The following is a 26,160-nucleotide window of genomic DNA, read 5'->3' on the forward strand; positions in this document are numbered from 1 at the left end:
AAAAGAAACTCTTGATTGGATATTTTTTTTCTCTTCAGTTTTAACCCTTTTCTTTCCAACACAAACTGAAGAGATGAAATCAGATGATCATTAAAATTATTGCAAAGATTAAATAGAACATTTAATTTGAAAAATATATATACATTTTATAAATCCTTAGGCCTTCAAGGCCCTCACGGTTCCCCACTGGGTATAATGTGGATAGGACTGGGATGTCACAGGAGGTTGGTGGCACCTATTCGGGGAGGACGGGCTTGTGGTAATGGCTAGAGCGGAATAGTATCAAATACATGGTTTCCATGTGTTTTATGCCATTCCATTTGCTCCGTTCAAGACATTGTTATGAGCTGTCCTCCCCTCAGCAGCCTCCTGTATGAGATAGAGGCTTTCCTATGAAAGCGGAGAATTCACCAGAAATTCTCAGGAAAAGCCACTTTTCAGGCTGCACAAGTATCCAGTGTATGAGGAGGATGTACAGTAGATGGGCTAAATAACATGTGTGTGAGAGAGAGAGAGAGAGAGAGTGCATGCGCTAGGCCTAATAGCTGGATTGCCAGTTATAAACAAACCAAACAGCTTGCCAACTGTGAAAGTCAAGAGGACAGGCCTCCTGCATAGAAACCATGCTCTTCCTATTGAAAGAGGAATAGTGTGTTGTAGTGGTCACAGTGGCAGCCAAGTACAGGAATGACACAATCAGTTCTCCCATCATCCGGGAACTAATCTAACTTCAATAGTCAGGTCCCCTTCTTTTCCCCTTCAAAATAGTAACTAAATCAAATCAATTTCCCTGACCCATTGTGCAGGCCTTTATGTATGTACACAGCAACAATTTTGAACAATGTTGTTGTATTTTGGGGTTTATTGGTCAGAAGAGAGAGAGATAGAAGGAGTGTGCTACAACATTGCGTCAGATTCAAATCCATGCTCGCAGCACTACACAGTACTTAGACCGCTGGACCACCCCAGGCCACTATGTGAATGAAATGAACTTGGAACAGGTTTTAGGCCTGGTTGAACTAAATAAAACAGTGTAAACAAACCTTGGATGTCTTGGCAAACTTGGCCGCAGGCATCAACTCCATCTCGGAAGCCTTCTGGGCCAGAGTCTCCAGATTGATCTCTTTCGACGCCCTCCGACGACGACGGGTACTCTGGATGACCCCCCCGGTGGCACCCTGGCCCTCCCCCATCCTCCCTTCCTCTCCTCCGGCCACCACGCCATTCTGGGGTACCTCCCTGGAGGTCTGGTTCCAGGAGGTTAGTGAGGGAGGGCCACCCAGGGGGGATAGCCCGTCTCTGGAGAGGCGGCGGGAGCGGCGGGGGGCAGCTAAAGGTGCGTCGGAGGAGGGTGATATGGGGTCCAGTGTGACCTTTGGAGGGCAGGGGTCGCAGGGTGTGCTTGATGGATCAGTGGATGGGGTCTCTACTTCCGGTGTCTGTCCCTGTCCATGAGTTTCCACAGACGGAGGGTTGTCCTTCTGAGAGTGTGGGGGGTTAGCGCTAGATGGACAGTTGTCAGGGGGCTGGTTGTAGCTAAGGAAGTGTTGGTTTGTCTGCTGCTTTTGCTGAGACTGTGGCTGCAGTATTTCCTGCAGTGGTAAACTGTGAGGTTGCTGCTGTTGCTGCATTTGTTGCCGTTGCTCCTGTTGTAGTTGCTTCTTGTGAAACTGCTGTTGCATTTGCTGCTGCAGTTGGAGCTGATGCTGTTGCATTTGATGCTGGCGCTGTTGCTGCAACTGGTGCTGCTGTTGTTGATGATGCTGCTGCTGATGCAACTGTTGCTGTTGTTGATGCATTTGGTGCTGCTGTTGCATCTGAAGCTGCATCAGTTGGTGTTGTTGCTGGGCTTTGGACTGCTCGTTGTAGTTCATGTTTGGCATGGCTTTGGTGCCCCCTTGGAACACCTGGTAGTACCGAGATGGAAGGTGCTGCTTGGTGGGTCCAAATGCCAGCTGGAAGGGCTGCAACAAGGACCCTGGTGGCATGGAGGGGTGAGAGGGGGGGGCATGGGGGTTCTGAGCCTGGAGGTCTACACCCTTATGGCCGTGCTGGAGGGCCTGGAGCTGGGCTTGGCGTATGGCGGCCGTCGCACCATGCTGCTCCCACTCTAAGCCCCTATCCTGGGCCATGGATCCTGCAGCCTGCTTCTCTGCTGGCCCCATCTGCAAAGCAGCTCCTCCATCGTGGCTCCCCTTGGGGAAGGCCATCTGGCCCCTAACGTTGTTCAAGCCGCCCATATACGGGCCAAAGTTCTGCCCCCATGGATTGGTTGGCATGGGCCCGGGAGCTTCCTGAGACCAGCCAGGGGCCTGGATGGGGTCCTTGTGCATCCATTGAACAGGGGCAGTCTGCTGGTAGTGTGCCCGATTTTGGGGTCCCTTCTCTGGGTTGAAGACCCCAGAGCCGTGGCCTCCAGGCTCCCCGACCTCGTGAGCAGACTCCAGAGCCGGGGGGCCCATACCTCCATAGAAGACATCCGAGGCTGCGACGTGCTGCACTGTGGGCTCCTTCATGGCAGCTACAGCCCGATGTTTGCCCCCACTCTTATAAGGGATCACTTTCTGCTGGGGAGGAAGACTCATACTAATAATCAAGCTAAAAAACAACTGTGAAAAAAAAGTCTGGGTCCTTTATATTTCCCCAGTCACTTAAGTGTAAAACAGGGACGAGACCAAGTGTGCCTGCCTACACTGCCTCGGTCTGGGACCGTTGTGGCCCGTTTTGTTTAATAGCGAGAACAGAAGGATTCGGGAGGAAACATAAGTCCTACAGGAAAGGGTAAAGGGTGGAGACCACACAACCCTCCTACCCAAAGTCAGATCTGAAGAAGTTTGCTGCTGTTAGGGGTCACAGTGGCCCTAGATCCCCCTTTGTCCCTCATTCATGTGCAGGACCCTGAAAGATAGAGAATGAGAAAAATTACTGTTAATAAAGTACGTTTTCAACAAGCTTTTGTGCAAGCCAGGCCTGTTTGCTTTGCTCAGAGGAAGGAACTGGGTTACAGGGTATTCATAATGAAAGTAAAATAAGTTTCAGATAGCATGCACTGTACACGTATTGTGCAAGCAAAGCATTATTACTTCAATACATCCAAATCCAATACACATGTAATGACACGTCAGACACAAAATAATCCGTGTCGGCCCATTGTTTACAGAACATAGACGTTCATTTCGACTGTGATAAAAGCAGGCAGCGACAGCGCGAGGCGTGGACTCTACACATAATTGCCATTTAACACAACGAGAAATACAGGAAGCGAGGGAAAACTAGCAGAGCCGCTTTCAGTGTTTCTACCCCCCTCGTGGAGCCCCTAGTCGCCAGCCAATTGCATCGAAATTTCAGGCAACCTTTTGTGTTGCATTGAAGTATTATGTTGCCACACTGTTACCGTCGCAGATCAGATACAGTAACAATCTACGCGGGAGTTTGTGTACAATACATGTTGCCAGGTTATCTAAATTACATCGTGGCTCCTGGAGTTTAAAAAAATAAATAAAAAATAAACCTACAAAACACACATTGAATACTGCCATGGGATTCTGTTTACAATTTAAAGTTCTCCATGTTTTGGGCTCATGTTGATCGACAACATTCACGTGATATGCCACGAATTCAATAGACACTTACCGTTTCAATATCGCTTTATGTATCTGACAGCAAGTTCTGCGGAGCCAATTTGCTCTGGGCCAAAGTCGACTGCATGACGGGATCGTGCGCAGCAGTTGACATACTTCGACTACTTTTCTTCAGACCAAAGAGTAAACAACTTGCATCGAAACCATGCAAACACGGGATTTGGTGTCGCAATGTTTATCGTTTAATCCGAAATCAGATGATAGTGTCTAGGATGTTGCACACTGTAACAGTGAATTAATAACACACTTTCAGGAAAACATGTCCAAAAACTTTCTCCCCGCATCGAGTGTGTATACGTACATAAACTGATAACGTCGGGTATAATCAAAATGTGAATGACATTGTATTTTGTTGCGTTTTTTCACAAATCTGTCTGTAATATGCGTTGTTTCCTATTATATTCACAGATGCAATCAGCCTGAACAGAGTGTTTATAAATCTGTGAAGCTGCGCAAAATCGTTAAAGTTCTGACGCTTGTGAATGCTCTGCTTCACCCTTCAACTGCTCAACTGACGTCCTGTTAGCCAATTCGATTGTCTGACCACGCCTATTATCCACTTTATAAGGTTGTCCCAATGATTTATATGGTTGTCCCACTGCTTGTGTATGGCATCATCCAGTAAATTGCAACACATCCTGGAAGTGCTTCTGCAGAGAAATTCTGTCAGCAAGGTGGCTCCCAGCCTCGCATGTTGAAGGGTGCATGCTTGGCCAAATCCAAGGTGATTCATTTTGGACAGTACAGTGGTGTGGCAATGTAATGCTTTGTGTATATATAGAATTAGCACAATTTTGCATTTCCAAAGTATTCTATGTAGCATTTGATAGCACAACTTAGCTTTAAAATGTCAGTGGATTCATTCTGAACTGTCATTTGTTCAATGCCAGTGACCTGTCACTGTCGATCAGTCTCTGGTGTCAATGCAGTACTGCACTGACTGCATTGCTGTTATGAGGTGCCACTCTTTTGCGCATAATACTGCAATCTCACAATCTCATCACAGTTTTAGCATGTGCCAGGAAACTCTGTTGCTTATAATAATGCTATGACAGTGACATCTAAATTTCGTCTCCCTAGCCCGGCAGTGTAGATCGAGCATCCTCTTCTCGAAGAGATAACTCTGCAGAGGGGATGCAGATTGATCAATCAGTTGATACAAGGAGCGCTTGCCCGTGACGTAATCGCTGCTGTTGTGTGAATGAGCGGAGGAGAAACCTTCTCCACCTTCCGTTATGTACACAATAAAACGTTTTAAGAGTTGAAAGCACAGCAATGGATATGGAGAAATGTCACTTAACTGTCTGGATTTAAAATAGTACATGCTTGGAAATGGTGTAATCAAATAAGGTAGGTTAGATGAAACAGCCGCATGCATGTGCATCTGCCTTGCTAGCCAAAATTAGCTAGCTAGGCTTGCTACATAGCATTCCAGCTATTTTGCTTGCTAAATAAACGACTTGTTACAGAGACAATAACATTTTTGCTTGTACTAGTTAGCTAGTTAGGGTTACCTATATTTAGTGTTACCCTAACTACTAAATGCCAGATAGATAGATAGATAGCTGTCTAAAAAGATGGCTAGCTGCTAGCATTGGTTTGTTGATAGTTAACGTTAGCTAACTGGTCCAGTGCGTGGTGGAAGCAGAGGGTGGTGCTTTGTTGTCAAACAAGGTACGCTAGCTAATTTTAGCAAAGCTATCCGTTCTCCATCTCTTTTGCAAGACCTTAACGTTACTAGACCTAGCTAACGTTAGCCAGCTAGCCAACCAGCTAGCCAGATATTTTATCAAATTAAATGCCTCTATTGACAGTTTTCAGAATGACAGCTGATGATGCTGAAATAGGATGGCTATGTTGGGTTGGTACATTGCTATGTCTGTTGGCTAAGTAAGCAACACACAGGGTAAGTTGAGAACAAGCAGCTCTGTGTGTTCATGCATTATTCTTAGCTATATTAGCTATTACAACAGTAAGAAAAAGTACTTGGCTAAATGGGATTTGAAAGTAGCCTGCAATAGAGGTTGTAGATTCTGCTGATGGGGCTTTTAATATGTCCAGTGATGCGATTATCCAAATAAACATTATTTGCTGTGGGTATAAACAAATGGATGTAAATGTTACAATACATCCTTTACATTAGTATATAGGTGAAGAAAGTGAAATGACAGTGACAACACGCACATTTTGACATCTCTCTGGGGACACATGTAGATGGAGGTTGTCAAGGTCTCCACTTTTGCATGATTTGTCAGTTGTCAAAATCTAAATGTCTCCCTCCTTTCCCCCTTTCTCCCTTTCTTTCTGCAGTAAAAGCCAGCGACACTGATGCCAGGTGCAGGCCATCATTGGGAGCACTCCGAGCAGCACTTGGGATGAGTGGTGCAGTAGAGCAGGCGGCAGACATCCTGTCAGTCACAGACCTGGTCCGGGAGAGATGGAGAGTGGTGAGTTACTATAAATACTACCGGCTGCAGAAAGGGCACAGCTAGCTTTGGTCAAATCTGTCTTGTTGCTGCTCCCATTCTCCTAGCGAGAAGGCAGCAGCGATAATGTCAAAACAGCTTTCTGTAATGTGTTACGTAATGGATCTAACCGGTATGAGATGTGTGTGTACCTTCTGTAGGTACAGTATGGCACTTTTTATACAGAACACTCACGACTTCCCTCTCTTTCTCTCTTTCCATCTCCATCCCCCACCCACCCCCTCTCTCTTCTTTCTTTACTACCTGCATTCCACCTTCTCCATTCCATTTTCAGGTGAAGAAAATTGGCGGGGGTGGCTTTGGGGAGATCTACGAGGTGCTGGATCAGCTGAGCCAGGTCAACGTGGCCCTGAAGGTGGAGTCTGCCCAGCAGGCCAAACAGGTGCTGAAGATGGAGGTGGCTGTGCTGAAGAAGCTCCAGGGTGAGAGAAGACAGGGGCCCTGTTGGAATACAGTACGACCTCAGATATACACTACCGTTCAAAAGTTTGGGGTCACTTAGAAATGTCCTTGTTTTTGATAGAAAAGCAAAAAAAATTGCCCATTAAAATAACATCAAATTGATCAGAAATACAGTGTAGACATTGTTAATGTTGTAAATGGCTTTTGTAGCTGGAAACTGCTGATTTTTAATGGAATATCTACATAGGTGTTCAGAGGCCCATTATCAGCAACCATCAGTCCTGTGTTCCAATGGCATGTTGTGTTTGCTAATCCAAGTTTATAATTTTAAAAGGCTAATTGATCATTAGAAAATCCTTTTGCAATTATGTTAGCACAGCTGAAAACTGTTGTGCTGATTTAAAGAAGCAATAAAACTGGCCTTCTTGAGACTAGTTGAGTATCTGGAGCATCAGCAATTGTAGGTTCGATTACAGGCTCAAAATGGCCAGAAACAAAGAACTTTCTTCTGAAACTCGTCAGTCTATTCTTGTTCTGAGAAATGAAGGCTATTCCATGCGAGAAATTGCCAAGAAACTGAAGATCTCGTACAACGCTGTGTACTACTCCCTTCACAGAACAGCGCAAACTGGCTCTAACCAGAATAGAAAGAGGAGTGGGAGGCCCCGGTGCACAACTGAGCAAGAGGACAAATACATTAGATTGTCTAGTTTGAGAAACAGACGCCTCACAGGTCCTCAACTGGCAGCTTCATTAAATAGTACCCGCAAAACACCAGTCTCAACGTCAACAGTGAAGAGGCGACTCCGGGATGCTGACCTTCTAGGCAGTTGCAAAGAAAAAGCCATATCTCAGACTGGCCAATAAAAAGAAAAGATTAAGATGGGCAGTCTGAGATATGGCTTTTTCTTTTCAACTCTGCCTAGAAGGTCAGCACTTTCAGAAGAAAGTTATTTGTTTCTGGCCATTTTGATTCTGTAATCGAACCCACAATTGCTGATGCTCCAGATACTCAACTAGTCTCAAGAAGGCCAGTTTTATTGCTTCTTTAATCAGCACAACAGTTTTCAGCTGTGCTAACATAATTGCAAAAGGGTTTTCTAAAGATCAATTAGCCTTTTAAAATGATCAACTTGGATTAGCAAACACAACGTGCCATTGGAACACAGGACTGATGGTTGCTGATAATGGGCCTCTGTACGCCTATGTAGATATTCCATAAAAAATCAGCAGTTTCCAGTTACAATAGCCATTTACAACATCTACACTGTATTTCTGATCAATTTGATGTTATTTTAATGGTCAAAAAAATTGCTTTTCTTTCGAAAACAAGGACATTTCTAAGTGACCCCAAACTTTTGACCGGTAGTGTACTTATACGTCTAGAATGGAGGTCGTTCGGAAAACACTGAAATGTCCATAACTTTGAAATTCACACAAACGTATCAAACCTTTGTGGAAAATATGGATTGAATATTTACGCGTTTCTAATCATTTGGCCAGATACTGTAAATATCTGATGTGTTTTAAAAGAGAGACCTTCTAAGCAACATTTATGTTTCTCTGTTTCAGGTAAAGATCATGTGTGTCGCTTTGTAGGTTGTGGCCGCAATGACCGCTTCAACTATGTGGTGATGGAACTTCAGGTAGGGTTTCTGGCCGTGTGATTTGTGGATTCAAATAAATTATTTGAAATGTGTGTGGGAAAGAATGAGTGAGTAGCTCAGCCTTGGGTGACCATGTCATCACCCCATACCCCATCCCACAAACATTGCTTTACTGTCTGTGTCCTATAGGGTAGGAATCTGGCAGACCTGCGCAGAACTATGTCTCGCGGCACCTTCACTGTCTCCACCACTCTGAGGTTGGGCCGGCAGATGCTGGTGGCCATCGAGAGCATCCACTCTGTGGGCTTCCTGCACCGCGACATCAAACCGGTAAGGGGTCATTTGGTAAGAAGATGAGGTAACAATAAGGGGTGATGTATCAGGGTTAAGGGAACAAGATAAGAGCATAAATACTTTACTGGTAACACTCAACTTACAGCCTTAAAGGGATAGTTTGACATTTTGGCAATCAAGCCCTTTTTTCTACTTACCCAGAGTCAGATTAACTAATGGATACCATTTTTATGTCTCTGCGTGCAGTGTATGAATGCAGGTATATCGCTTTAAGCGGTTATAATGCATTGCACAACTTGTTATAAGCATGTATGACACCCTTATGTCTCATTATCATCTCATAATGATCCTGACTAAGTCCCAGCCACTTTGTTATTATCAGTAAAAAAATGACCTATTATAAGACCCCATCGAGTTTCAAAGCATTATACCAGGCTTTGCTGGAAAAAGTAACAGGATTTACTTAGATTATTGCCTGCTTAATCAGATCAATGGCAAGGACAAGACTAAGTATCAGTGACTGATTTACTGTGTTTGTACCACCCCAGTCAAACTTTGCCATGGGGCGCCTGGCCAGCACGTGTCGATGCTGCTACATGCTCGACTTTGGTCTGGCCCGACAGTTCACCAACTCTTGTCAGGAAGTGCGTCCTGTAAGTATTCCTGCGCGTGTGTGTGCGCGTGAGGCTCAGTTGGTAGAGCATGGTGCTTGCAATGCCAGGGGTGTGGGTTCGATTCCCACGGGGGACCAGTACGAAAAAAGTATGAAAATGTATGCACTCACTCCTGTTAGTCGCTCTGGATAAGAGCGTCTGCTAAATGACTAAAATGTCAATGTTATGTCTAAATTTAATCTGTGGATGGCTACATTTCAATGTCAACTTAAAATGAAGCAATGAATTGGGCATGCATTCTAAGTAGTATGCAAGTGTGAATATTGAAGCTTCAATTTAATTTCTTATCCCTCTCTCTCTCTGTCAGCCTCGTCCCGTGGCAGGGTTCAGAGGAACAGTGCGCTATGCCTCAGTCAATGCACACAAGAATAAGGTGAGTCTCTCTCTCTCTCTCTCTCTCTCTCTCTCTCTCAAATTGGTGAAGTGAAATGAAAACAAATAACTTGTTTCAAAAAATTCTAAAAAGTAACGGAAAAGTGGTGCGTGCATATGTATTCACCCCCTTTGCTATGAAGCCCCTAAATAAGATCTGGTGCAACCAATTACCTTCAGAAGTCACATAATTAGTTAAATAAAGTCCACCTGTGTGCAAAGTGTCACATAATCTGTCACATGATCTCAGTATATATACACCTTTTCTGAAAGGCCCCAGAGTCTGCAACACCACTAAGAAAGGGGCACCACCAAGCAAGCAGCACCATGAAGACCAAGGAGCTCTCCGAACAGGTCAGGGACAAAGTTGTGGAGAAGTACAGATCAGGGTTGGGTTATTTAAAAATATCCGAAACTTTGAACATCCCACGGAGCACCATTAAATTCATTATTAAAAAATTGAAAGAATATGGCACCACAACAAACCTGCCAAGAGAGGGCCGCCCACCAAAACTCATGGACCAGGCAAGGAGGGCATTAATCAGAGAGGCAACAAAGAGACCAAAGATAACCCTGAAGGTGCTGCAAAGCTCCACAGCGGAGATTGGAGTATCTGTCCATAGGACCACTTTAAGCCGTACTCTCCACAGAGCTGGGCTTTACGGAAGACTGGCCAGAAAAAAGCCATTGCTTAAAGAAAATAATAAGCAAACACGTTTGGTGTTCGCCAAAAGGCATGTTGGAGACTCCCTAAACATATGGAATAAGGTACTCTGGTCAGAGGAGACTAAAGTTGAGCTTTTTGGCCATCAAGGAAAACGCTATGACTGGCGCAAACCCAACACCTCTCATCACCCCGCGAACACCATCCCCACAGTGAAGCATGGTGGTGGCAGCATCATGCTGTGGGGATGTTTTTCATCGGCAGGGACTGGGAAACTGCTCAGAATTGAAGGAATGATGGATGGCGCTAAATACAGGGAAATCCTTGAGGGAAACCTGTTTCAGTCTTCCAGAGATTTGAGACTGGGACGGAGGTTCACCTTCCAGCAGGACAATGACCCTAAGCATACTGCTAAAGCAACACTTGAGTGGTTTAAGGGGACACATTTAAATGTCTTGGAATGGCCTAGTCAAAGCCCAGACCTCAATCCAATTGAGAATATGTGGTATGACTTAAAGATTGCTGTACACCATATTAACCCATCCAACTTGAAGGAGCTGGAGCAGTTTTGCCTTGAAGAATGGGCAAAAATCCGAGTGGCTAGATGTGCCAAGCTTATAGAGACATACCCCAAGAGACTTGCAGCTATAATTGCTGCGAAAAGTGGCTCTACAAAGTATTGACTTTGGGGGGTTGAATAGTTATGCACGCTCAAGTATTTTGCATCTTCAAAGTGGTAGGCATGTTGTGTAAATCAAATGATACAACCCCCCCCCAAAAAAATCCATTTTAATTCCAGGTTGTAAGGTAACAAAATAGGAAAAATGCCAAGGGGGGTGAATACTTTCACAAGCCACTGTATGAGTAGGTGTTCTCACCTTGCTCACCCATGATGTGTGTGTGTCTGTGGTCTTCAGGAGATGGGTCGCCATGATGACCTCTGGTCTCTCTTCTACATGCTGGTGGAGTTCACGGTGGGCCAGCTACCCTGGAGGAAGGTCAAAGACAAAGTAAGTGTTTGTGTGTGCGCGCATGTGTGTGTACTGTACATGAATGAGCATGTGTGTTCATGCTCTTTTCCCTCTACTCACAGGAACAGGTGGGGAACCTAAAGGAGACCTACGACAATCGCCTCATGCTCAAACACCTCCCCTCAGAGTTCAGCATCTTCCTGGATCATATCCTGACCCTGGACTACTTCACTAAGCCTGACTATCAGGTAACGTTGGTCTAAATGTTTCCATATGTGTGCATTAACTCAAATATCCAGAAAATAAACCAAAATTCCAATTCCAATCTTTCTTGGAATTGGAGTTGGGATTTTAATTTACTTCCTGTAGGGCTGACCCCATTTAGTCAACTGGTCGATTGTTTGGTCGATAGGTTGTTGGTCGACCGAGATTTCTTTAGTCGAGCAGTAGCAAAAAAAGTAAATAATAAAAGATAATGTTGTACAAGACACCTGTCTGATTCGCGGCTGTATTTAATATATATATATATTTTTTAACCTTTATTTAACTAGGCAAGTCAGTTAAGAACAAATTCTTATTTACAATGACGGCCTACACCGGCCAAACCCGGACGACGCTGGGCCAATTGTGCGCCGCCCTATGGGACTCCCAATCACAGCCGGTTGTGATACAGCCTGGAATCGAACCAGGGGGTCTGTAGTGATGCCTCAAGCACTGAGATGCAGTGCCTTAGACCGCTGCGCCACTCGGGAGTCTGTCTGAGTGGACTGATCCATTGTGGAGGCCTTGGGGATGGCACAGTCCATCAGTCTAAGACATATGCTACTGAAATTGTACATGGTATTATTACATAAGAATAATGGTGCAACACTAAAAAAATTGTATTATTTTATAACAAATGCGCTTTCTCCCTCTTTGGATAGCAGTTGCTGTCCACGGTTCTGAAACACATCAGTGTGCTGTTCAATTGCCACCTTTTCCTAGACCATGTTGCTATGTGCATAATAGCAAAGTTAACCAGCATATTGGTGTTGAGAACAATGCCGCGGAGGCAGCAGCAGAATGAGGATATGAGAAAACACCCATTGCCTTATTGTCTAAGAAAAGTGAGGAGAGAAGAAACCTGAACTTACAGTGAGGGAAAAGGGTATTTGATCCCCTGCTGATTTTGTACGTTTGCCCACTGACAAAGAAATGATCAGTCTATAATTTTAATGGTAGCTTTTTTGAACAGTGAGAGACAGAATAACAACAAAAAAATATTTTAAAGGGAGTGCTCCTAATCTCAGCTTGTTACCTGTATAAAAGACACCTGTCCACAGAAGCAATCAATCAATCAGATTCCAAACTCTCCACCATGGCCAAGACCAAAGAGCTCTCCAAGGATGTCAGGGACAAAGATTGTAGACCTACACAAGGCTGGAATGGGCTACAAGACCATCGCCAAGCAGCTTGGTGAGAAGGTGACAACAGTTGGTGCGATTATTCGCAAATGGAAGAAACACAAAAGAACTGTCAATCTCACTCTGCCTGGGGCTCCATGCAAGATCTCACCTCGTGGAGTTGCAATGATCATGAGAACGGTGAGGAATCAGCCCAGAACTACACGGGAAGATCTTGTCAATGATCTCAAGGCAGCTGGGACCATAGTCACCAAGAAAACAATTGGTAACACACTACGCCGTGAAGGACTGAAATCCTGCAGCGCCCGCAAGGTCCCCCTGCTCAAGAAAGCACATATACAGGCCCGTCTGAAGTTTGCCAATGAACATCTGAATGATTCAGAGGAGAACTGGGTGAAAGTGTTGTGGTCAGATGAGACCAAAATGGAGCTCTTTGGCATCAACTCAACTCGCCGTGTTTGGAGGAGGAGGAATGCTGCCTATGACCCCAAGAACACCATCCCCACCGTCAAACATGGAGGTGGAAACATTATGCTTTGGGGGTGTTTTTCCACTAAGGGGACAGGACAACTTCACCGCATCAAAGGGACGATGGACGGGGCCATGTACCGTCAAATCTTGGGTGAGAACCTCCTTCCCTCAGCCAGGGCATTGAAAATGGGTTGTGGATGGGTATTCCTGCATGACAATGACCCAAAACACATGGCCAAGGCAACAAAGGAGTGGCTCAAGAAGAAGCACATTAAGGTCCTGGAATGGCCTAGCCAGTCTCCAGACCTTAATCCTGTAGAATATCTGTGGAGGGAGCTGAAGGTTTGAGTTGCCAAACGTCAGGCTCGACACCTTAATGACTTGGAGAAGGTCTGCAAAGAGGAGTGGGACAAAATCCCTCCTGAGATGTGTGCAAACTATTTATTTTTGTTACCTTTATTTAACTAGGCAAGTCAGTTAAGAACACATTCTTATTTACAATGACTGCCTACACCGGCCAAACCTGGACGACACTGGGCCAATTGTGCGCCGCCCTACGGGACTCCCAATCACGGCCGGTTGTGATACAGCCTGGAATCGAACCAGGGGGTCTGTAGTGATGCCTCAAGCACTGAGATGCAGTTCCTTAGACCGCTGCGCCACACGGGAGCCAACTACAAGAAACGTCTGAGCTCTGTGATTGCCAACAATTGTTTTGCCACCAAGTACTAAGTCATGTTTTGCAGAGGAGTCAAATACTTATTTCCCTCATTTAAAATGCAAATCAATTTATAACATTTTTGACATGCGTTTTTCTTGATTTTTTTGTTGTTATTCTGTTTCTCACTGTTCAAATAAACCTACCATTAAAATTATAGACTGATCATCTTTGTCAGTGGGCAAACATACAAAATCAGCAGGGGATCAAATACTTTTTTCCCCTCACTGTAATTAGGTCTATAATCAATAGCCTAACTGTTAAAAGTGCCTGGCTTTATAAATCATCAATATATCTACAGACAAGACAGATCCTGATTCTATTGCCTGTTTGTGTGTTTGTTTAATAGCCTACTGATTCCGTTAGCACCAAGCCTCACGCAATGACATGTTAAGTAAACAATTTCACAAATTCGGCTGTTTTTAATCTTTGCTTTGCTGTAATAAAGGATTTAGACTTGTTTTTCGTTAGAACAGCCTCTTTGGTATGATTTCAAATGTATTTTGTGTTGTTTACACTTTTCCAAATTGTCCGAATATTTATAATAGCAAAAACGCTCCTTTTTCTTGATCTCCTTGTTATTGTTATTATTACTATTATGGTCATAAGTAATGTCATTATCATTAGTAGGCTAGTATAGCAGCCTCGTATAACCACTATTGAGCTGCAGGCGTAACAGGGCATCCTTTTTAGTCTTAATACTGTAACTTACTTAGGCCTATATTTCAATACTTATACAGGCTACTGTATCAATCAATCATTAATTAGTTCACGTCATCACACAGCATACGAGTCATTCATGATTTGAAATGCAATCAAGCATTTTAGTTTTAAAATAAAGCAAGCCTTGAATAATTAGTTTAAACAATAAATAAACCGTTCCATTTCGGAAATTGCATTCATGAATGAATGCAACTGTTTTTAGTCTTTGCTGTAATAAAGGTTTAACAAAAAATTTGATTGTAATCTATACAGCACCTGTTTGGCACACACAACCTTTTCTGTAGCCTACAGGCTGGAGATAAAATGTATGACAATGTAATGAGACGGACACTTTAACATCATTTCTCCAATCAAATAGCCTAACCTAAATGGGGCTCAATCAAATACAAAATGAGCTGTCACGAAGCAACATCCTAACAACAGGACAGGTCAAAATAAAATGGACAATATGGAATGGACAATCACAACTGTTGTCCAGGAGTTTCACCCCATTGTCATGATCAGTGATTTCAAGTTTGTATCCGTAAATTCTTTTGACAAGCTGATCATAGCGAAACAGAAAATACTTCTGCATTTCCATTGCAAATAGGCTCAGGATAACTCCTGATAAAGTTGGGTAGCTGACATTCAGAGCTTAAATAGCCACATTGATTAGTCACAGGAATCAGGACTAATAAAGCCAATGCAATGGGCTGTTTTACAAACGGTGGGCCTACCACATGGATGGGCATTGATAAAATTACATTGCGGGCCGACATGGTAGGCTACACGCTAGTAAGCACGAGACGACATCTTTTGGATGTCTTTTTTTGGTGCAGTTCCGGACCACTTTGATTTCCACATCCACGGACATTGGTTTTTGGTCCAGTCCGGACCAAATCTGAACCAATCATAGACGTTTATGTTTGGTTCAGATTTTGTCCGGTCTGGAACAGCCTTGATTTGGTTCAAACATGGACGTCTATAAATGACTTATTTTCAACTTTCATTAAGAACCGAAAATGAACCTGATTTCAACATCAAGAAAATACATATTTCTCAATGTCCGGAAAATATGCCTTTTCAGCGTCCTGGAAAAAAAATATTTTAAACATATGGAAAATACCATTTCACATTTCATTCAGAACCTACATTGAAAAATCTGGAAAATACGTCTTTTAGACTTATTTTCACCGTCATTTTTCTTACTGGGACTATTCTAGTTTTGTGGGGTGTGGCATTTTTTTGGCCTTGCCTATGGCGGCAGAAAGGCAAAGACCGGCCCTGGCTATATGTCAGGCCCTATTGTGCCCTATCTGGACGGGATTCGTTTTACTGGCGGAGGTTGGGTAATGTAATTATGTGCAGGAGCACAAAACAACACATCTGTACTTTTTGTCCTGTCTGAATCTGCCATGGCACTAATCTTTAAATGGCAGGAGAGTAACAATTCCAGAGAGAATAACCTACTGTTTTTCTGATAATACTAGTCCCGTGCGAATCGACATCCCGAAGTTTTGAGATGTCTGAGCTTTATTAGTCCTGGTTCCTGTGACTAATCAATTTGGCTATTTAAGCTCTGAATGTCAGCAGGTGTTTGCGCAAGAAAACAATAACTGATTCGATACATTGAACTAAGTGCTGCGCATAAGCTATATATGACTGGCCTACATGTAGCCTAGGAACTTTCACAGTGAGTGCTTTTGTTTAACGTTATATGTTTTGTGCGTATGAATTGAACATTGCCTAATGCATCAGTAAAAAAATATTGAGCCTAATTTAATGCAACCCTTGCTGTTAATAGATCTCAAAGCAGCAGCATACAACGGACCGAAACGTTTGGAAATTATAAGTTAACTTTCTAATCAATAGCCTTAAAATGCATCTCAAGTGCAATTGCACTGTTTAGCAAGGCTGGGGGGCATTTAGGACGTACTGTGGATCGCTAAAACATCCTAAAGATAATGATCACACTTCCTCAATTCAAACATTATGGCGACACCATAGGAAAGATAATTTAGAAACTTTGGAACCAACCTCTAGTTAACAGTGTGGCCCTATCACCTGGACATGTTGAAACACTGTATCTTCACGCCTAGAATACAAACCTCCAGGGTTCCGTCATAACTGTCAATTTATTGGGAAAAAAAATAAAGAATTACAGGGGGCAGTTTGGAAAAAACGAATCCCGTCTGAATCGTCCTCTGGAATAAATGACATTCTGGAATAATAATTACACAACTAACGTTCTGTAGTAATACTAGTCCGGTGCGAATAGGTCTTTGGTCACGTGCTTGCGATGCACACATGTGTCATGTAAAGAGAGCATGGGTTGAGGGAATAGGGAATGTTTTTCCTAAACAAATTAAGGATTTCGGTAACAGATATGGCAGTAATTATGTTGCAGCTTCAGCAACACAGACAGCGTGATAAACACTTGTTCTGTGGTGGTCGCTGCAGCAGGGAGGAGAGAGAGACAACGAGTGCTAGTCAGTCACCTCGCTGTCTTTTTTCTTTTTAACACAGCGCAGCAAGTCTGAGCTGGCCTGGCACAATCAAATCAATTGCTGGTCGGACTCCTTCTAGTCATTTGTGTGTCTTAATTATTTAATCAAACCAAAGTGTCAGACAAGCTCAGTGAATATAGGTGATTTGATTAAAACACATAGAATGTGTAAATATATGGTTTAAAAATTTCGACCAATTGATAGGTCAAAAGAACAGATTACTCTTGGTCGACCAATATATTTTTTAGTCGGGGACAACCCCTAACTTCCTGGTTTAACTGAATTTGAATGGAATTGACCCCCACCCCTATGCATGTATTTGTCTGCCAACAGCAAGCCAACAATAGATCTTCCCATTGTCTCATAATGCTAAATGTCAATGGTTTTGGTTGTTATGTTCCAGCTACTAATTTCAGTGTTTGAGAATGCCATGAAGAGCCACAACGTGTTGGAGAACGACCCGTATGACTGGGAGAGGTGTGACTCAGAGGATATGCTGACCATCACCGGCTCAACCAACACCGCTCAGCAACTCACCCGCCTCACACCTGCTTACATGGGGTAAGAACTGCAATGATGGCATATTGTTTGAAAATAGTAGGGGAGAGGTGGAACTGGATTTCTGGAAAACCTGGGAATTTTGGGAAAGTTCCCGAAATTTTACGACTCTAATCCAAAATGGTAACTGTTCCACTCTAAGGCTGTGTTTAGACAGGCAGCCCAATTCTGATATTTCTTCCACTAATTGGTCTTTTGACCAATCACATCAGGGGCCTCATTTATCATTATTTGCCTAGAAACTATTCTAAAATACTACTTACGAACAGAATTTAGAATGTTCGTATGCATAGAAAAAGTGTTTTATCAAACAATCCTACGAGTGTCATATGCACACCGGTAGGAGATGACCATTGATAAATACCAATTGTTCTCAGCCTCAGTGCATATATGGTAAAAATCATCCCTTTAAACCTTGTGGGGAATATACAACGCCGTACCATGAAATACAATGGCGTAACCAAAAAAAAGCGATATTTTCAGAGACTGAAATATATAGGTGCTTGTGTTAGAGATTGAGTAAAACCAAAAGGTTTTATTTGGCTTGCTCCGTTGTAGCTTGACCAGTAAAAACATAGCAACAAAGAGAGGACCATTAGGACAATTCAAGTTGCTTTAGCAATGGCAAACATACTTAAAAGGAGTAGGCAACACTCGCCAATAAGCCATCCATCCTCAACAGCTCCCGCCTTTAGGCATAAAGGCCAACGTTGCTGTTCTGCAGAATGAACAAGTCGTGCGTGCCACCTTGCCACCACATTCAGCAGTGTCTTATGCGCATCGTTTAACCTATCACCTGCACATTAAGAGTGGATGCCTTTTTTGTTCACATAGTTGAACTTGTTTTGGGAGGATGCTTTTATGTTGGTGTCGTCTATTGCTCCGTTCGTATTTGGAAAACCCATTGATGGCATCATGGCAAAGAAACCCCTCTTGACTTCAACCTGTTGTGCGATGGTGTATGGAAATTGTACGTGTTGCTGTTTGTTTTGCTGATGATGTGTCTCTAATTTAAAGGGAAATGTATGAAATGTTCAACTTCATATCCATTGTGAATTCATTCAACATATCTTGACAGGCTGTATCATATAATTTGACCACATCAGTACATTTTGTTACGATAATCCATATAAAGTACAGTTATTTGTTAAATGGACATTTCAAAAATGTTCAACTTCATATCCTTCATCTCCAGCCCCACCCCAACATCAATATATGTGAAAATTGCGCGTTTCTAGGTTTTGTAGTAAAAAAGACAGAGGAAGGTAAGTGTTTCCAATGACAGCTTAAACCAATTAGTAGGCAATGCCTACTCATAATTTGTTAAAATAGCACGATGCACACCGATGTCATTGGAAACACTTATCTTCCTCTGTGTTTTTTACTACAAAACCTAGAAATGCGCAATTTTCACATATATTGATGTTGGGGTGGGGCTGGAGATGATGAATATGAAGTTGAATTTTTTTTAAATGTCCATTTAACAAATAACTGTACTTTATATGGATTATCGAAAAAAAACATTCCCCATTCAATGCTTGATAAGCAGTCCCCTTATTCCACCACTGGGCACTGTGCGCACGCATGGTCATGGATGTGTGTAAACTTACGCACACTCTCAAGCAAACGTTCATATTGATAAATCTCACACTTTGCGTGGAAATGATCCCACGCAAGTTTTACGCACAGATTTTTGCCTATGCATGATTGATAAATGTTGCCCCAGATCTTTTCACATCAGATATTTTTCCGAGCTGATCTGATTGGTCATAAGACCAATCAGTAAAAAAAAATCAGAATTGGGCTGACGGTTATGGTAATACATAATTTTGTTCGGCTTCGTGTTGATTGGTGTGATGCAGAATATTTGTGTGAATGGGTGTAATTGATGCTTAATTGGTCAGCATTTGCTGATTGGACTGTAATACCTTCCTTCAAATCGACGTGGTACAACTTTTGTTCCACTCACGCAATTCTTTCAAATCTGCAAAGCCTTTTTTTGGGGGAAGGCAAATCTGTATATTCGGTCAGCGATCCCTTGAAAACCACCGGCCTAATTTGTTCTCTGGAAAGTAGCAGCTGAATGACCTTCCCTCTCTTTCTCTCACTCTCTCCTCTCTGTCCCGTTTTCTCTCCCTTTCTCTCTCCCTTCCTGACTCCCTCTCTCTCACTCTCGCTTCTCTTTCTCCTTCTCCCTCTCTCCACCCTCCCTTCCTCCTCCTCTCTCTCCCCCCAGCATGGCCAACGCCTCGGTGCTCCCCGCCGAGCTGCAGAGGGAGAACACTGAGGACGTACTACAGGGCGAGCGTCTCAGCGACGCCGACAACTGCCCCCCAATCCCGGCCCAGCACCAACGTGCTGCCCAGGGCGCTGACGTGTGGGAGGAGATGGACCGCAACCGCAACTGCAACCAGACCGCAGCCCAGCAACAACAACAACCGCTCATCAGGAAGGTCAGGATTGGAACACACGCATATTAAACGTTTTTTGTGAAAGAAAATATTATTGACCATATAAATAAATATTGGGTTTGAGACAGAGGAACACACAATTATGACATGCTATCAAAGATACACCCCCATTAGTTTCCCTTTACTGCTTCAGTTCAGCCAACCCTGTCTACTTCATCAGGTTCATTTTCTATACTGAAGACTGTATTTTCTATACTATACTTTTCTATACTGATTCTATACAGTGATGTTCTTGGTCCATCTGTAACTGCAGTAATGCATATTAACAATGTGTGCAACACCACTGAGATGGGACAAGGACATCCCAGCAGGCCAAACCCTCCCCTAACCCGGACGACGCTGTGCAAATTGTGTGCCGCCTCATGGGCCTCCCAGCCCGCGATGCAGTGCCTTAGACCGCTGCGCCACTCAGGAGGCCAGAAAGTAGATCATTTTAAGATTGTTCTATACATCAGTTGGGGTCTCTATAAGCTTCCTAGCATGGAAGTGAGGTCTTGTAGTTGTGTGGGCTAATATAGTGAAAATGTTTGCCTTGGGGTAAGTTGAGCCAATGTCAAGTTGAGCAAATTGAAGTGTTGTTTTTCCTAGGTGTAATGCAAGGCATTATCGCTGGGATATGAGGTAACAACAGGGCCTGGACCTATTTGTTAGGTGTTAAGCCTGTGTTAAAAGCTTTAAATGATTAAAAGTAAATAAACGATTGATTGTCTTGAATTGTGTTTGGGAAATAAAGATTGACATGGTTTTAAAAAGGTAGTGGTAATATTTCATTCAGTACAGAAATTTCTAGGCAGCTTAATTTATTTACCCTGCTGAATGTATTTTTTTTTTATTAACAAAAATGGAAGAAAAAAGAAAGCTCAACTTACCCCACTTTCCCCTATCCTAGATTCATTCAGACTATTTGGAGGAAGTGATACTGGCTTTGTTCCCATGACAGGGGTTCTCAAACCTTTTGGGGCCGGAAACCCCTTTTGGGATTGCAAATTCATCAGGTACCCCCTCATAATCAGAACACAACTTGAGTGAGATAGAAATGGCATACAATGAGTTTTACTATGACTGAAGCAGTGTATGGCCGGACAAACCAGGTCTCAGGTCCTGGGAAGGAATATTTTAAAGGTGCCGCCTCTTGGCATCGGCGAGAACATTTAGCAGTTTTCAAGCCAATTTTACACATTTTGTCATGGGGAAGATATTTTTTTGTTGTTGCAGCTTTAAAGCTAATATCAATATACAAATTGTATTTGTCACATGCGCCGAATAGAATGGGTGTAGACCTTACCGTGAAATGCTTGCTTACGAGCCCTTCCAAACGATGCTGAGTTAAAACACTTTGCTGTTTTTAAAGCTTAAATTACAGTGTACATTTATAAAAATAAAGAAAATTCAGTTGAATAATGAATAATTGGAATGCTGTGGATATCAATATCCCTGTAAGCCTCCCAGGCCCATGTTGCCCAGGGTTAAGAAATTGTAGATGATTAATATGACATTATATTGAATTACACCCTCTAAACGTATTACACGGATCCCTTGACCAAAATTAGTCTAATCTGTTGTTAGTAATATTCATTTAAAAAAAGAACAGAGAGAGAGAGATCTGGCCGCGGACCTCTGCAGTACCACGTCCATGGACCCCACTTTGAGAACCACTGTCCTATGGTGTCTCATGGGGGGAAAACATCAGTAACTGCCACATCGAACCACACCCAAGACTGACATTTTGTTTTTTGTAATGAACAACAGAGATACACATGCGGAATTGGTGTGTTCAGTCGCTCTTTTAAGACCAAGCAATATGACCTGACCATAGACAGCAACAGCAATCAAAGATAAGGAGTTTAGCCTCTTACCTTGTCCTCACTTTGTGTTTGTCGGAAGTCACCTGGCTTTGGTAACGTCATATCTCGGAATCTACCTTTAAAATAGTCTGTCCTACTCCCGACACCTTTTTTGTAACACAACTACATTCCAACCCCTTCTCCAGGTGGTGAATGAGGACGAGCACAGCCAGAACCAGGGTGGCAACCAGAGCCCCAACACAGGCTCCGTCCAGAGCTCCCCCATACGGGTGCGCTCAGAGACCATGTTCCTGGACCGGGCGGCCCCCCTGCTCCGGAGGATGAGACACAGCCAGAGCCTGGCCTTCGAGAAGAGACTGGCTCCCGAACCCAAGCCCACCATCGAACGCTTCCTTGAGGCCTAGTCAGTACCTTTTACCATTCATTTACAGTAGTTTAATAGTTTATATTGATCTACAGTGTACAGTAGGACAGTGGTTCTCAAACCTCTCGGGGACCGCCAGAAATTTCACAAATGTGTTTTAGCCCTGAACTACCACACCTGATTCAGTAATGAAGGGCTTGATGATTAGTTGACAAGTAGAATCAGGGTGCTAGCTCTGGAATAGATCAAATACTGCTGGGGGTCCCGAGGAGAGGTTTGAGAACCACTGCACTAGGACTAGGCACAAGGCAGTGGGATATGTATTAACTTAGTCCTTAAACTCTCCTGTAAGCAGGTTTTTGTTTCACCCAACATCGAATTTGTTGGACTGTTCATTGGCTAGTCCAGGGGGTGTACTTGTACATCAAGCTGCCTCATGCTACAGAAACAGAGGATAAGCTCCAGCTTCTAGCTTGCACAAGCCAAGGCTCATGCAAGGCAATTTACTTAATCTCTATTTTGTTGGACTGTTCATTAGCTAGTTATGCAGATTTTACAAATCTCTTTTTATAATATAATTTCCATTAGTCAACTTTAAATATTTATTAAACGATTACTCATGTCAAATCCCTATTTTATTTTATATTTCCAGTCTGGGGAAGCAGCATCCACAGGAGCGACAGAACACCATCCCCGAAAGCGGCGGGGGGCAGGGTGAGCAGATTGGCACCCCCTGTGACGAGGACCAGGCGACAGGGACTCCCGGCGGAGTGGGGACCCCCGACCAGGAGGAGGGGGCTGGGGCCCTCAACCTCAGCTCGGTGCCCCAGGAGGGAGACTCCCAGGAGTGGTTGATGCTGGAGCAGAGGGGAGGCAGCGGGGCCTCGGGGGCAGCCAAGCCTCCAGGAGACTATGCTCTGGATGGGAATAAACTAGGGGTGCAATCAGAGGCTGAGGCCCAGGACCACCAGCTTCCCTCAGCCCCGAGCAGCCCCGTCCTGTCCCACATGGCCCTGCCCTGTACCTGGTTACTGGGAGGCAGGAGGCTGCCTGGGATGCTAGGCCACATGGGCCGAGCCCAGATGGAGCAGGTGAGTGCGAGCAAGGCTTTGGCAGAATAAGAATTGCTCACGCATATACAGTTGTATTCTGGGCATTAAAATGTTACTTTTTCAAAATGTATTGCTGCAGCTGAAATATGGCCCTGACGGTACAGTTACATTATGAAGGAAATGTTTCTTACTGCACTGCAGTACAGGTTAACCTTTGAATGCTAAGAACTGTACACACACCAGATATACACTGACATGAACAGAGATCTGTACTTCTCTCTACATTTTACATGTTAGTCATTTAGCAGACGTTTTTATCCAAAGCAACTTACTTAAAGTGCATTCATCTTAAGATAGCTAGGTGAGGCAACCACATATCACAGTCGTAGTAGGTCAATCTTTCCTCGATACAGAAGTTATCAGCAAAGTCAGTGCTAGTAGGAAAAGACAAGCGCAATTTTAGTTTTTTATTGGGGGGATAGAATAAGACCGATGTCTTATTTAATAGACTCTTTTGAAGAGGTAGGGTTTCAGTCGTTTTCGGAAGATGGTCAGGGACTCTGCTGTCCGAGCTCTACTTGTGCCTCCTCACCCCCTCTCATGTCCGTCTCCCAATAATCTCTGGTCTGCCTCTCCACAGTCTGCCAACCCCGTACCACAGTCCCCCGTGACGGAGAAGAGTGAAGCCATACCGCTAGAGGCCCCGTCAACCAGACCCAATGACCCCCAAGAGGGCAAGGTCGACGAGTTGGAGCTGGAGATTGTCGAGTCAGCCCCCAGCCCTGTGCCAAGCCTCATCCCAGCCCACCTCGCAAACGACAAAGACCCAGAGAGCGACTCGGGCCTCCCCGACCGCTCTTCCGAACCCAACCAGCACCCTCAGATGGAGAAAGCCGGAAGCGCCGCGGAGAGCGCCGGCATCTTCTCCTCCTCCCCTCCCCCACCCACCTTGGTCCTCCTGCGAAGGGAATCCCCCTCCTCGCCCAGATTGAGCCGCATCCCCGTACGAGATCCAACCACCACCCCGGATTCCCCCACCATGGACCGCCGCCACCGGTGGAGCAGCCCTGTGCCTGGCTCGCCCTCCCACTCGCCCTCGCCATCCCTCTCCTGCGACAATCTACTGCCCTGTGGCGTCCGGGAGAGGCTCCTTTCCTGCTCGGACCGCGGTTCACGCTCCGACTGGCTGGGGGAAGACCGTGACTCCCTCTCGCTCTCCTCCTCGGGCAGCAGGAGTAAAATCCCCCGGCCCGTCAACCCCCCTTTTCCAGGGCTCGAGCAGCAGCAGCAGCAGCTCTCCTCCTCCGGCAGGTTCCTGCCTCGTCCGCCTCCCGGGAAACCGCCCACCCGCCCAGCTGTAGACAACAGGTATGAAGAGCATGGTAGTATGGCACAGCACTGGGCCACGTTCAGTAGCAAACGTTATGGAGCGTTGCAGATAGAAATGTCAAGAATGAAACTGACATACTTTCTTATTCAACAGCTATTCAATCTGAGGCATGTTTGCTTTACATTAGATATGTATCTGAACATTCCACAACATTGTGCCCTGCCGAACGCAACCCTAGTAGACTGTAATAGTAAGGGTTGTGTCCCACATCAATGATAATAGACTTATTTTTTCTGTGTGGGGTGGTTTAGAAACATATCGGTGCATCCTCCACATCAGAATGTATAGGCATGAGTTTCTGAATAATACAGGATAGTTGCAGAATTGTTTGTTTTAGTTTTTTAAATCCTACCCTTTCTGTTCTCTGCCCCAGTCGGCGCCGGCGTTTCCGGGTGCGCGCCAGCAGCACCAGCGACGCCGACTTCCTGGCCAGTCTGACCCAGCTGATGAAGGACCGCGGCGGTGCACTATTCAGTCCGCCGCCACGCCCCCGCAGCTCTTCCTCCTCGCTGCAGCGCTCACTCAGCTCCTCCCCCTCACGCCACGAGCTCCGTGAGGGGGCAGGGGTCTTCCTGGGGCGTAGCCGCTCTCCGTCCAGCTTCTCGGGGTCCCCTCCCCCTCCGTGGTACCCCCAGGACAGGCTTAGTGGGCAGCAGGGGATCCCGTGGGGCGCAGGGCCCGGTGCCAGAGGGAGGGGCCCCAGCCACGAGGGCAAAGGAAGCGGCAAAGTGAGCCGATAAGTGGACAGAATGGGTATCAGTATGTTGTTCAGAAGGACACACCGTAGCTGATGCCGCCCTGTGATAAGCAGTGCCTACTTTGTCAAAGGCAGGGGCACAAAATATTTTGCTTGTCCATTCCCAGGGCGCCTCCCTGTTGGAGAGACGCATCGCTGTGGCGCTCCACCAACGTTCCGTCAAAAAAATAATCGAACATAAATCATGTAGCAGATATAGCCAGGGTAAAACATGAGCCATTCACAATAATTAAAACAACATGTCAAGAAAACTGTATGCTATTTCACCACTTTATCATTACCGCATGTCAGAGGCATGACAAATGAGCGAATGGACTTGAAAACGGATGGTATAGCCTACAGTCCAATGCGATGTGGTTCGACGAGAACAGTGACATTTTGCCAAGGTGGAGACGTGGCGACATGACAATAGCCAAATTTGTCATTTCACTTTTTGGTGTTTACGTGGAACAGATGTCTCTTTCCATTCACCACTGTTTGGAGTCTGGAAATATATATGTGCATGGGTAAACTATGAAGGAGCCCTTTGAAGTGATTGTTTAACAATCAGATGAAAACATTTTGACTGGTTGTGTTTATGCCACAATAAAAGGTCATGCATTTTAAAAGTTAAATGACAAATCTTTACAACTAGTCCCACAGAGATCCTATTGAATTAATAGGGACTGTATATGTCACTCTATGATTAGGCCCATAAAAAATGTTGGTGCACGCGCTTGGTCCCGTACCGGGAAGAAATTAATTAGACTTTCACCCCTGGATATAGCATATGGTAGAAAAAGTATGTGGCCTTTTCTGTAGCCTACAGGCTGGAGATAAAATGTATGACAATGTAATGAGACGGACACTTT

General features: G+C 44.5%; 2 protein-coding genes across 4 annotated transcripts in view; one reads left to right on the plus strand and one right to left on the minus strand.

Moving 5' to 3' along the window:
• LOC121549108 (mitotic deacetylase-associated SANT domain protein-like) overlaps nt 1–4,050 on the minus strand; it is a 30,623-nt gene extending 26,573 nt beyond the window's left edge. For both annotated transcript variants that reach the window (XM_045210273.1, XM_045210272.1), the window contains exons 1-2: nt 3,634–4,050; nt 1,044–2,898 (exon numbers count right to left, since the gene is read on the minus strand). In XM_045210273.1, coding sequence (XP_045066208.1) covers nt 1,044–2,585 — 1,542 coding nt within the window. In that variant the 5' untranslated portion in view covers nt 2,586–2,898; nt 3,634–4,050. The remainder of the gene's footprint in view (nt 1–1,043; nt 2,899–3,633) is intronic.
• Nucleotides 4,051–4,294: 244 nt separating this feature from the next.
• On the plus strand, nt 4,295–26,160 carry LOC121549107 (tau-tubulin kinase 2). 2 transcript variants are annotated; one of them, XM_041860943.2, is made up of 15 exons: nt 4,295–4,365; nt 5,952–6,088; nt 6,402–6,549; nt 8,102–8,175; nt 8,326–8,466; nt 8,979–9,083; nt 9,412–9,477; nt 11,058–11,150; nt 11,234–11,359; nt 17,316–17,473; nt 19,707–19,923; nt 21,932–22,149; nt 22,763–23,201; nt 23,803–24,530; nt 24,926–26,160. In XM_041860943.2, exons 1-15 carry the CDS (start codon nt 4,347–4,349, stop codon nt 25,290–25,292), a joined length of 3,036 nt encoding a protein of 1,011 aa, XP_041716877.1. In that variant the 5' UTR covers nt 4,295–4,346; the 3' UTR covers nt 25,293–26,160. The 2 variants fall into 2 exon arrangements, with proteins under 2 accessions (XP_041716877.1, XP_041716878.1); XM_041860944.2 differs by lacking the exon at nt 4,295–4,365 and adding an exon at nt 4,816–4,991.

The sequence above is a fragment of the Coregonus clupeaformis genome, chromosome 33, assembly GCF_020615455.1.
Source record: "Coregonus clupeaformis isolate EN_2021a chromosome 33, ASM2061545v1, whole genome shotgun sequence".
In the NCBI taxonomy this organism is placed as follows: domain Eukaryota; kingdom Metazoa; phylum Chordata; class Actinopteri; order Salmoniformes; family Salmonidae; genus Coregonus; species Coregonus clupeaformis.

Coding starts and splice junctions, on each gene's coding strand:
- LOC121549107 (XM_041860943.2), top strand. Junction 8,176..8,325: donor ATGTGGTGATGGAACTTCAG/GTAGGGTTTCTG, acceptor TGTGTCCTATAG/GGTAGGAATCTGGCAGACCT. Junction 9,478..11,057: donor TCAATGCACACAAGAATAAG/GTGAGTCTCTCT, acceptor TGTGGTCTTCAG/GAGATGGGTCGCCATGATGA.